General features: G+C 38.9%; 1 protein-coding gene across 1 annotated transcript; it reads right to left on the bottom strand.

Moving 5' to 3' along the window:
- Nucleotides 1-10,078: 10,078 nt before the first annotated feature.
- On the bottom strand, nt 10,079-10,774 carry LOC128365454 (fibroblast growth factor-binding protein 1-like). The gene has a single exon (XM_053326211.1). The coding sequence runs from the start codon at nt 10,772-10,774 to the stop codon at nt 10,079-10,081; it is 696 nt and encodes a 231-aa protein (XP_053182186.1).
- Nucleotides 10,775-12,068: the final 1,294 nt, after the last annotated feature.

Raw genomic sequence — 12,068 nt, 5'->3', positions numbered from 1 at the left:
ATAAACCGAAGCGAAGAAACGCAGCTCCCTGAGTGTATGCGCGCTCCCGCGGCCAGGGGATACAAATTCTATCGGGGGTAACTATCTTGGCACGACACCTGTCCGGCGCAGCTACTGTAGGCTGGCACTGGGTGAAATGGAGTTGTAAACAAGTAGAGCCGTGTTGGACTTACTAAAACCAGCGTTTTTTACTCTCAAGTACAACTTTTCATCACAAAACTTCGAAGGTAAGACAGAATATCTTTTAGTCACTGTAAATAAGTGGTTGTTTAACTTTGTATTCTTTGGCTGCTGGTTCACTGAGTTTTAAGCGCAATAATAGTGGTACTGTTGAACTCGCCAGGGTCTTAGCTTTCATATGAGATGCTATTTGTTTGTGTACCATGAAGTATCAAAACGGTAGCAATGGAAATGTGGAGAGTGGGTTGACTTTCTGACGCTATTCGGATTTTGATATTTGATCATTAACCTCTTAACGCACGCTGTTCCGTTCACGGGACAGGACGGATGTTAGGAGGTAGCCACGCGTTCTTCTGAATGTTTTAAACACCAACCCTTAAACATATATACTCATGCCGTACATTGTTGGAAAGCTTAGATTGTTCTGATTCAGTCAAGACCACTCACGACTTATATGGTTGCTCACAGCCGTAATAGTATTAGCGATTAGCTTGGCTAGCCACTCAGCTAAGTGAGAAAAGCTATAATGCTACATACCTTCAAAGTCTTCCCTTTATCCACAACGATCATCTTATGACTCAGCACTTTCTGTACAGCTCGCCAAGTATCCATTCTTGTGAAATATGAAATCCGTTTCCATAAAACCGGAATACTTTCCTCAATATGTCCATGTATTTAGTCCAACACGTAACGTAATAACACAAATAACAAACCATATACGGTCCGTTTACGTCATTTCCTGACCTGCGCGTCCATCTCAGAGTACACGTGACTAGATGTTTACGACCGTGAGCCTCTTCTGCTTCTGACGACACCACACACAAGCCAACCGGTGCTTAGGATTAGGCAGTACACGCAGAGACATTGCTGCTATTCCCACTGGCGTTACAATGTAATGTACCTCGGTGGTTTCAAGTCAGTTACAGCGAGGGTATGTTCGCTTCCTGTTTTCAAAATAAAAGCACCAACTCTATCGTTATGGTTTTCTTAATAATAAAAGGCAACGGGTGTTTTATTTTGTGAAAATGACCGGAAGTGCGTTACTCGCTACGGCTAACTTGAGTGGCTCCGAATTCGCAGGAACAAAACTTTAAACAGATGTTATTTGGACAAATTAGCGTCACATTGTGGATCTAAAGGGCTACTTTCTCGCCTAAAAAGGTTAGACATGTGGATAAAGTGGTATATTTACAGAGTTAGAGCTAAAATAAAATCCGGCACCGGACCTGGCAACCCGACTGCTGGAATTACTTTTTGGTTGTTGCGACTACGATCTCGAGACATTAGATGGCGTTGTTCTGCTCATTCTACATATTCTACCTTTAATGTTATCCATGCCATCACTTCTACTGCATTTTATAATTTTATTCTTCTACTCCACTAAATTTGTTTGAAAGCTATAGTGGCCTCTCAATTAGCTGACTAAGGTTTTATGGTCTTTTATCATAAAATGATTAATATTTTAAAGATTAAGGCATTGACCTGTTTGCATAATAATGCATTAAAAGTAATCCAATAATAATCAACTAATGCATACAAGTATACAACACAAGGATTAGGACCATGTGAAAACTTGAAGGTAAAGGGGTTTTCCACATAATGAGTACACTGCAAAAAGAGATATGTTACTCAGGGACTACAGAATCTGTGGGAACACAACAATTTTGGGTTTTTTTCAGATTCAATATCAAAGCTGCAAAACTGCCAGGGCAAAGAACATTGAGTAAAATTCAAAATGATCGAATTTCCAAATTTGAACACTGTCCGTCCAACAGGAAGTCGGCCATTTTGACTCAAAGTTGCGATTTATCATTACGTCTAGGCGGGATTCTGACTTTGAGGCGTTCAATCATAATTCCACAGATTTGCACCATTGGCTCCTCAGCCAAGCAATACACTTAATGTTGATTTCTAATATTTTTGTATGTTTTTATACAATTGAGTCATGTGTTCAGTAATTTGTTCATTTCATTTTGGACAGTTTCGGTCTCTGTATAAAGTCACTGGGCAGTGAAATGACTGTGTGGGTGTGTGTGTGGGTGTGTGGGTGAAGGAGGGGCCATCTCAGGTCCTATTTCACTATCCTCTGTTATTCTTCTCTCGGTAGCAGTTGCTCTTGATTGTTGCCACAGAAACGGGCAGCCAATAACAAGGTCTGAATAGCAGGGTGTGGGGTCAGGCCACCTCGAGCCACAGGAAGAACAATACCTCCAACTCCTCCCCTTCGCTGCTCTGTGTGTTTTTGGATGTGGGAGATTGTGGGTTGGCATGAGTTTGATCAGCTTTGTAGGTCAGATCTGTGGTACTTAGTGGAGCATTGAGTCGTGTTTTGATGTTTTTCCTCCACTGCCACTCAGCCCCTCCTCTCCTTCGTCACACTGACTCTTGAACTTGAATCACAAAGTGTTTCAAGTTCAAGTAGATTCTAATAAGACGTGTGTTTTTCCTGCAGGGCTTCTCACAAGTATCAGTTAAAATGAAACTTTATGCAGCAAAAGTTTGTTACTGCCTGAACTTGCTTTGACACATACAATCACAGGTAACTTTTCTCTGGTCTTCTTCCACAGAATCAGTTGTTTGTGTACATTTATAACCACTTTTTAGTGATCTGCCAAAACATAATTCACTATGAGCAATTATGAACAGTTTCCAAAACGTTTCAGTATAAAATCACATTATTTGATGTTCATGTTTACATACAGGTGACAGGTGACTAATCAAAGGAAAGACACAAATAAAAGAGTGTAGAAACAATGAATGCAGATGGATAACACAACTAAGAAAATGAACATCCTATCATGCTCTTTGAAATGGATGAAAAGTGCAGAGCAGGCCTAGCTGACCCCTAATTTTGGGTCAAGAGGGTAAAACGTAAGTCTAAGATGATTGACTATACCTGCAAGACTAATGTTAAAGAATAATGCATATTGAGAGATGAGTGGAGAAAAAACAACACAGGCACTAGTCTACAGAGATGTGGAAACCAGAGTATAAAGTCATATTAGCAGCCCTGTAAGGTTGAATTTAGGCACACAGTGCTTTGGGCTAAATGCTAGCAGAGGTGTCCTAACATGCTGATGTAATGTTTGTAATAAAGTTTATTGAGTGATGTAAACGACATTGCCTTTACAGTCACCAGATCTAAAACACGTGGTAGATTTTGAGGCAGATTTTGTAAACGGCACTCTGTGTCGCCATCATTAAAACCAAATGAAGGAATATTTAGTGGGAAAATGATGTTTGTCCCTCCAGTTAAGTTCTGACTTCTAGCATCTGTACCAGGGACCATTAATGCTGCTCTGAAAGTGTCTTAAAAGACGGTTAATGTTGGTCAGTGTTGGTCCATTTGTTTTTTGCATCCTAAGAAGTCATAAGAAGAAGGCGTTCAATGCTTGCATGTTAGTTTGATGTAGTGACATTTAAAATAACAAAAACATAAACCTAATTGTTTCAAACATAGATTAACAAAACCTTGCAGAGAGCTGCTTTCTATGACAGAGCATGAGAGCCACAGGCTGATTTTCTCAGCTGATTATTATGACCTGACAAAGTTGTGACTACATATCCGTAGATTTAAGAGTAATCTGGTGCTGGAAGTTGTCACAAATCTATAACTCCCAAATTCCTGGAGGTGTTCTGGCACGCTTCTCGGAAACAGAGCCAGCTTCTTTGAATTCATCACATTGCATTGAACAGGATATATCCTCCACTAACTTCACTGAAGTCACACCCAGTGGAATTTTAATTCTATGATACTAACCCACTCCCTTCTTCAGCAAATGCCATTAAGTGCCCTGCAGTAGGAGAAAGAAAACCACAGAAATAAATTTACTGACAGCAATTGAATAAAAATAAAACTAGACCTGCAGGCAGGTATGCCGGGAACCATCACTGAATATAGATTATATGACAATAAACCAGAAACATGGTGTTAGATTTTAAATCTAGTACATTAACCTTTTTCTAAACAACAGGAAGATTGCTCCATCTTTAACATCAATTTTTTGCAAAAAAACTCAGTTTTCTATGGAATTTTGTATCTGTTGATGTTGATGAAAATGGGCGCAATCAGTAAAATATGTCCATGTGTCTTAAATCAAAAGTCAGACTGCAACTACTCAATATCGATTAATATACTGATTATTTTCTCAATAAATTGATTATTTGTATAGTTTATAAAATGTTAGCAGATTGTGAAAAAGTCCACCCTGAGCCCATTATTATTCTTTAAAGTGTCAGAAAATATTCACCCTTGAGAAGCTGGAACCAGAGATTGGCCATTTTTGGCCACACAATTGCTTAAATGATAAATCAGTAATCAAAACCGTTGCAGATGAACTTTTTGTTATTTGACTAAAAAATTAATCATTAAAACTCTAATCCAAAGCAAATACTTTATGAAATTTCTGAAGTTTAGGAGCCACTTCTAAGAACAACCAAACAAGCTGTTATCGTTCAACCTCAGAGACATCTTGGCGATGCGAAGCTGCAGCTCTATGGTCTCAGATCTAAAGTGATTGTTGAATTTAGTTTTTACTGTAACCAGTGTGAATGACATTAGATGTTGTAGATATCACAGGTAACCTTTTAGAGGTGTGATTCCCAACATGGAGGTCAGGTTAGTTGGGACATAAATCTGAGGGGTCATGCAAAGAGTCAAAAGAGTAGAGAGAAGCAAGAAATAACTTGTTAATTACTTCATAATCTTTCAAAAACACCACTCTTTGATTGTGCCTCGTTTTCCAAAAACATCTGAACATGATTTTAGCCCATAGATTTACAATGAGACTAGGATAATTTCCTTTTTGAACCAAGTGACTTTTGGTCAACAGCTGCCGACACAAAATATCTCAACTGAAACATAAAGTGTTTGAGATTGCAGAACAACTGCAATCTCAAACTCTTTTTAAATGAGGGTCCTTGCAGCTCATGTAACGACGACAGCTTGTTGACTTGTTACTTTTTCTTGTTTCGGATGAAGGTAGAAAATCCAATAAAACCTTCCTCATCTTCTATTTTCTCTTTCTTTGCATCCAAACTGTGGCAAAGATCAGTTTCTTTGATGTCAAAGTCTAGAACTATAAACACTCAGAAGAGGAATGTTAACATGGAAATAGAGCCCGCAGAAACGTGTTTGCACATATTTCATTCATCAGAAAAACAATTATGAATTTGTGTCTTTGAGCTCAGAATGGTCTGCCTCAAATGGCTTTTAAAAGAAGTTGTTTTAATACTTTGAGCAGAGGAGTCAAAGGCTGCTGCCACACTACCTTCCTCAAAGAGAAGGAAACAAGACGAGACGTGTTCCCGTTTCGCTGGATCTGAATTAGAAAAGAGCACACATGCCTAAATATGACTCAAAGGAGATGATTATCAACACAGTTTGATGGTATTTGTCTTGAAAGAGCAGCTTTTACGTAATAGCTATGTGCATCATCTACAATAGTACAGTGTGAGATTAAAGAGGCATTCCAATAATGTTACACATGAAAGTCAAATAAATGTCAAGTTAGTGGAGCACATGGGCTAGAATACGGGAAACCGTGGGCAGAGAAAAGCTGAAGAATAATGTCTTTATTCTACAGTCAGGTACAGGCAAAGTAAAACTGAACAAACAGAGAAGAACAAAGCAAAGATTGAACAGAATAAAACTCAACGCAAAGCAGGACAATGAAAGCAGACTGAACAAAAGATCCAACAAGACTGAACTAAAAACCAGAAACTAAACAAATTAAATAATGAGGAACAGGTGTCAGAATATCATGGCCTCTGCGGTTAACTTTATGATAAAGTGCAGCATTAAAACTCTGGCGTATATCCTGCTTTATTGACCGATGAGTCAGCTGCGAAGACAGTCTTACATTGTGACTCGAAAAAACTACAAAGAGCTAAATCAATCATCAGACCAAACTACAACAATTGTTCTTTCAATGATCTTGAATGAAGGATCCTGGTGCTTTATTGCTTGTGACGCCTACATGTAATCGAAGTTGACCCAATTTGATTCAAGAACTTTATTTTCACTTAATCTTTCTCCCTAGAAAGGCAAAATAAATCTGTGATCATCTGTACTTTCTTACAGATTGACTGACAATGCAATACATGTAGTATTACATTCTGAGATCATCATCATTATCCAACTCAACTCAACGCAACTCAAGACTGAAAATATTATAGTTTTTAAATAATTACAAAATGCTGAATTAAATTTTTTTTTTTTCTGGATAGACCTGAACCGATAGTGTAACACCAACAATCTTCACACAATCCCAAAGCCTCACAATATTTATTGATTGATATTCTGATTTGTAGATATGTGCGACCTCTCTCTGTCCCTTATTGTATTGAATATACTGAACTAAAATAACCTGTATGTCATACAAAATGCAGAATGAGTAGAATTTATTTGGTGGCTGATAATGATGTCCACCCCCCAATTGATCATTATCTACTTTGGAGTAAAGCCTCTCTAAAATTTTGCGGGTTTGGTGTATCAATGTGCCTAAAAGCAAACATGTCACCAATCCCACAGTCTTGTAGTTGTTATTATCATTTTACGGTTTTTCAGATCTACTACCCTGTTGACCTTTGAGTGTGTGAAACACACTGCCTTATTACGAACAGGAGGCTATCCCCATAACAACACCCACCACAAACTGAATGACTCCGTGACGAAGCCTGAGGTTTGGTTCGCTCAATTGCCTGCATGAGAGAGAAAAATGGAGCAATTCTTCACAGCTCTTTAATGTACATATACAAAAAATAGCCACACAAACCACTTGAAGCACTTTTCTCCCACAGTTCACTATAGAGTCTCCTAAAAGGATTGACTCTGGAGTCTGAATCATTGTGGTTTTCTGCTTTGAGAACACACACAGCGAGGTGCAGACCCATGTGAGCTTTTGTAAGTCCACAGTCACTTATTCACCAAACATTTTTGGCTATCTATGCTTCATCAGGGCGGTGTCTGCGGCCGTTTCCGTGTCCACTTGCAAACATTTCACTGAATTATTATGTAACAAACAAATGATGGTAAATACCACATCATAATCAAAATAGGTATATTGCTAAAGGCCACTTTCATCTCAAACACACACACACACACACACACACACACACACACACACACACACACACACACACAGTCTTTGAGTCCTCACAAGTGCCAGTTTGGGGATTTTTACTTGTTAAATTGGTCATTGTGAGAGTTGGAGAGAATCAATTGATCAGTTTTTCCTATTTTTTCCTTTTATCCATCAATGATGTATGCATCATTCTGCATCAGTCTGACATGACATCTTTAAATTGCTTTCTTTGTCTGGCTGACCAAAATATCTTCTGTTTAAAATGTTGCTGAGGGGGTAAAAGTCTCATTTTCTCATTTAGAGAAGCTAAAACATGCAAATTTTTGGTATTTTGCTTGATAAATGATCAATAAATCAGTAAAATTGTTGTCATTTCAGAGATTAATTTACTAATCTTTTCAAATCTGCAGCTAAAAACTGATATAAACTCAACCTTTTGAAGTGGAGTTTGGGTTAAAAGCCCAACGTGAATGTGATTTACAGTGCTGCAGTTAACTGAACTGATCCTGGAGTACATTATCCTGCTGGTGAACCGTCTTTGGATCAAAGAGCCTGGAGATAAAAGAAATAAACCCACATGATGACTCGTAGTAGTAGAAGAGGAGGCATAGTGGGGAGGAGGCATCTGAGCCTTACAACGGGATGGTATCCTCATTTCCTTCTTCACCCCTTGACCTCTAACCTCTAACTACTTCCTCCCCAACTGCGTGGCAGTGCTGGAATGTGTCCTTGAGTTCTGGAGAAGTGGTCCGTAAAACAATATGTCTACAAAAATCCCCTTTGTGCCATCAAAGAGAGCGGACTTCCGTTAAAAAAAAGAAAAAAAGAGGGGAAAAAAGGTGGAAATCATTCACCAGTTTTTTTTAAAGTGTCTGTCTGGGGGGGGGGGGCAAAGAGCGGCGGGTCAGAGGTGATGAAGGTCAAGAGTAGACAGGAAAGCATAAAATCCACATCTGGGGTTGCACTTGTTCCCGGGATTACCCATTTTATGTACATACACACACACACACACACACAGCTCGATTAGAGCAGTCTTTACTTTCAATCTTCCTCTATAGAAATGGTTTCTACTCTAATGCAGCTGTGTAAGTAATTAGAGACCGCTGCAGGAACAACCAACCTCTATATTTGGCTGCTGCGTACAATTGCTCCACTTGAGTGTATTTTTAAAAAGTCTTTCATCATGAGTGTGTGGAGCGTTAACCTGAGGGCATGTCAGCAGCGGGTGGAAGGTCCGCAGAAAAGTACACTTGTCACGTCAAATGTTGAACTAAGCTCTTGATGCTAAATGTCAAACACTGCAGAAAGCAAAGCAACTTTCATTCATTATTAAGTCCTAAAGTTGTTATTTTCTTTAAACAAATGATAAATATCCACCTAATTTCATTTTGTTTCCAATACTTTTAAATTCTATAAGAAGTTTTATAGATTCAGTTGTCATTTTTTAAAATTTAAGTATAGTGTTCTGCCTTTTTCTTGGTCTTTTCGGTCTCCTCTCTTCTTTTAACAAAACCTGATTAAAGGGCTCAATAATAAACTAGATTTCCTTCATGAGATTGAGTTGACAAAAATGAAGTTCTCAAGAGTATACAGTCACATGTTTCATACTGGTACAGAAAACAAAGCACATTGTATAAATAGAAAATATTTATTTGTAGTGCATATACAGTATACAGTGGTGTTTATATGCTATTAGTGGTTGATTGATAAAATGGACCAGAGGTAGGAACAAAGTACCACGCTATATGATCATCCATATTTGTTTCTGTCTAATAAAAGTAAAAAAATAAAAAAAAAAATAGCAAAAACTACCATGAGGTACAAATATTCCATTACAAGTAAACACAATTAAATTTTTACTCAGATCCAAAAGTTCAAAACCATTTCAGAGCATTCAGGGTCATGTTGTGACACCTTCTTGTCTCCATCTGTGTTCAGAGATAATCACATGGAGTCAGAGGTAAACTTGAAAGACGTTAATAGGGGTGAACAAGGTTGTCTGACACTGGGAGCATTACACTCCATCCACAGTAAAAACCAGCTGATTTATATTGGTGTTTTTCAGCAATCACACTTTTCAAAGTCCAGATTTCATCTTTTACCGTTTCACCACAGCGACAGAAGATGTTCCACCACATGAGCTGTGTTTTTGTGACTTTAATGTATGTTTGTTTGTACCTGTTGTGTCTTATAACTGCATCATGTCTTTATTAAAAAGTAAACAAAACATGTTAAAAAGAAAATATTTCTTTAAATACAATCTAATGATAAAATGTCTGCAGCTTTACTTGAGTAATTTTTCTTTTCAATCTTAAAAAAAGATGTTTTAATGTATTGTTTTGAGTGTTATGGCTGTTATTTATGTATATATTACATAATTTACGTCATACAATTTGTAAACAGGGTTTTAATGTATCATCATATAAATCTGATTTTAATCTGCTTTATGAACTTCAATGTGGTTTCATCAAAAATAATGCATCATCATTTCAAAAGCTCTGAATATATGAATAAAGAAGCTTAACATTGAAATAGAGTAAATTAAGATGTATTTTCCATCACATGTGATAACTTACTAACATCATGAGAATTATAAATCTTCAATTCAGATTGAGCCACATTCACAGCAGAACAGCTGAAAAATACCCGTTAATATGAACACCTGCGTGAATGTGGTGGATGAAAATCATTCAGTGTGTGTGTGTGTGTGTGTGTGTGTGTGTGTGTGTGTGAGAGAGAGAGACGTAAGCACTTATAAACACGAGGAGTCTTAAACAGATCTCTGCTGTCAGTCATGTCCTAGCCACCTGAAGTTAACAGTCTTCACCTTGCACCATGGAGAAGAAGAAAGCGCACACGCTGGCCCACGAGCTCTTGCAGTAATCTTCAGCTCTCTGCCGGTGGTCCGCGCGCCCTGTGCAGTTTTTCGGTCCGGCCTCGGTGGAGGCGGGTCGAGGTGGCGGCGGCCGGGGACGACTCCAATTTGCTGACTGGGCGGAGGACACGGACGTGGAGATGTCCAGTTTGAAGTGCGCGTCCCGGGGCGCGCGCCTACACATGCCAGCCTTTACCAGCGCGCTGTCGTCCATGCACAATTTACCCTGAAGCTTTTTAAGCGCGCGGGACACCTGTTTCCAAAAGTTCTTGGGGTTGGACTGGTACCCCGGGCAGCTTTGAGGTTTGGCGTTGTACACACATTCCAATTCGGTAACTCCGCCTTTGGCTCGCGCTTCTGGGTCCTCGCATTTCACCGACAGCCTCACCTTGTCCCCGATGTCTTTCGCTCCCCACTTGCACTGCATCTTGTCCTTCTTGGTGAACTTCCCGCTGTTTAGAGTCGCTGCTGCGCCTTTGCCCCCGCTCCTCTGCCCTCTGTCCGGAGCTGGAGTCGCGGCCCGCTCCACTTCACTCGACTTAGTGCGCGAGCCTTTACGGCGCTTAACGGAGGACACCTGCTGCACGAGGAGGGCCACCAGTAAACAGGGAGCCAAAGTCTTCAGCAGCAACATCTTGTTTTAGTCGACGAATAATCACCTGGAGGACAGAGGAAGATAGTTTAGTCACAGTTAGGGTCCACGGTGACGCACATGGTTAATAAACAGGTGTGTTCTCTTTTGAGGACAAAATGTCCAAAAATACAAATCTGAAAATACAAACACGTGCTTTTCTCTCTGAAGACCCAAGAAAACAAAAACCTCTTTGTATCGTGAATTAGAAATAAATAAAGGCTTTTTTCGTTATGTCAAATTACGCATATAAAAAGCTTAAGATCCAGAGGTGCTGCACATTTAAAACTGCAGAGAAAGATTCATGCAAAAAAAAAAATCACATCCACTTCTTTTTTTTTACTCTACTCACCAAAAAATGTCAAGTAACCCTGTGCGTAAAGCCGCTGCTTGTGACTCTCTGAGGTCCCACACATGGCTTTCATACATAAATGCTGCGGCACGCCCACCTCTCCCGCCCAATAACACAACTCACGCACGCACCAGCATGCACAAACATTGAGAAAAATCTCTGCAGTAATTCTTTCAGGAGGAAAAGAATGCGGTGAACTCCCGCCTTCCTGACAGAGTTAATCTGAAGATCAAAGAGCCTTTAAACTGGAACTGATGATGGATGTGCGTGTTTACATAGAGTGGGGTTATTGTAAAGAGTTAGGGGGCTAAAGCAGATTACCACGTGTACCTCCACCTCACAAGCATGCGCAGGCACATGAGCACGTTTTGGGGGCTCGACTGTGACTTTCCACCAATCGGCTGATGCTTTAAACCATGAGGCGTTATTAACTATTATTATGGGGAACAAAGGCTATTAATCAGAAACTATTTTCAATCCATTAATTGCTTGAGGTAAGTTTATTTGTGTAGCACATTTTATACACCAGAGCCATTCAAAGTGAATTATTTAAACAATAAAACATGATAAAAGCTTAAAAGCATCAAAAAGGAAAATTCAAAGAAAAAAGTCATCTAGGTAGATCATAGATAGATAGGTGTACACTTGATGCCTACAACTCAAAAATTCTGTGCAGTAAGTTGCCTTGAAAATTTAAGTTGAACTAACTTTTTCTTTTTTACAGTATACTTTATTGATCCAAAATTGGGGAATTTGTCTGTTACAGCATCAGGTTATCATTTATAGAAATTCTATTTTAGCCATTTTACTTAAATTAAGAAAAATGACTCAATAAGGAAAACCTTTGCATGAACTATAAATATACAAAATTTTAATGGGCAACAGGCTATTCTGTGTAAATGAGACAAGTGAGAAAGTTGATCAAGTTTTAAAAATGAAATTGAA

The sequence above is a fragment of the Scomber japonicus genome, chromosome 2, assembly GCF_027409825.1.
Source record: "Scomber japonicus isolate fScoJap1 chromosome 2, fScoJap1.pri, whole genome shotgun sequence".
Lineage (NCBI taxonomy): Eukaryota > Metazoa > Chordata > Actinopteri > Scombriformes > Scombridae > Scomber > Scomber japonicus.
The sequence above is the reverse complement of the archived record's forward strand: the minus strand, read 5'-3'. Positions and strand labels throughout refer to the sequence as shown.

Excerpts from the sequence above, each read along its gene's own strand:
- LOC128365454 (XM_053326211.1), bottom strand. The coding sequence starts at position 10,774 with ATGTTGCTGCTGAAGACTTTGGCTCCCTGTTTACTGGTGGCCCTCCTC.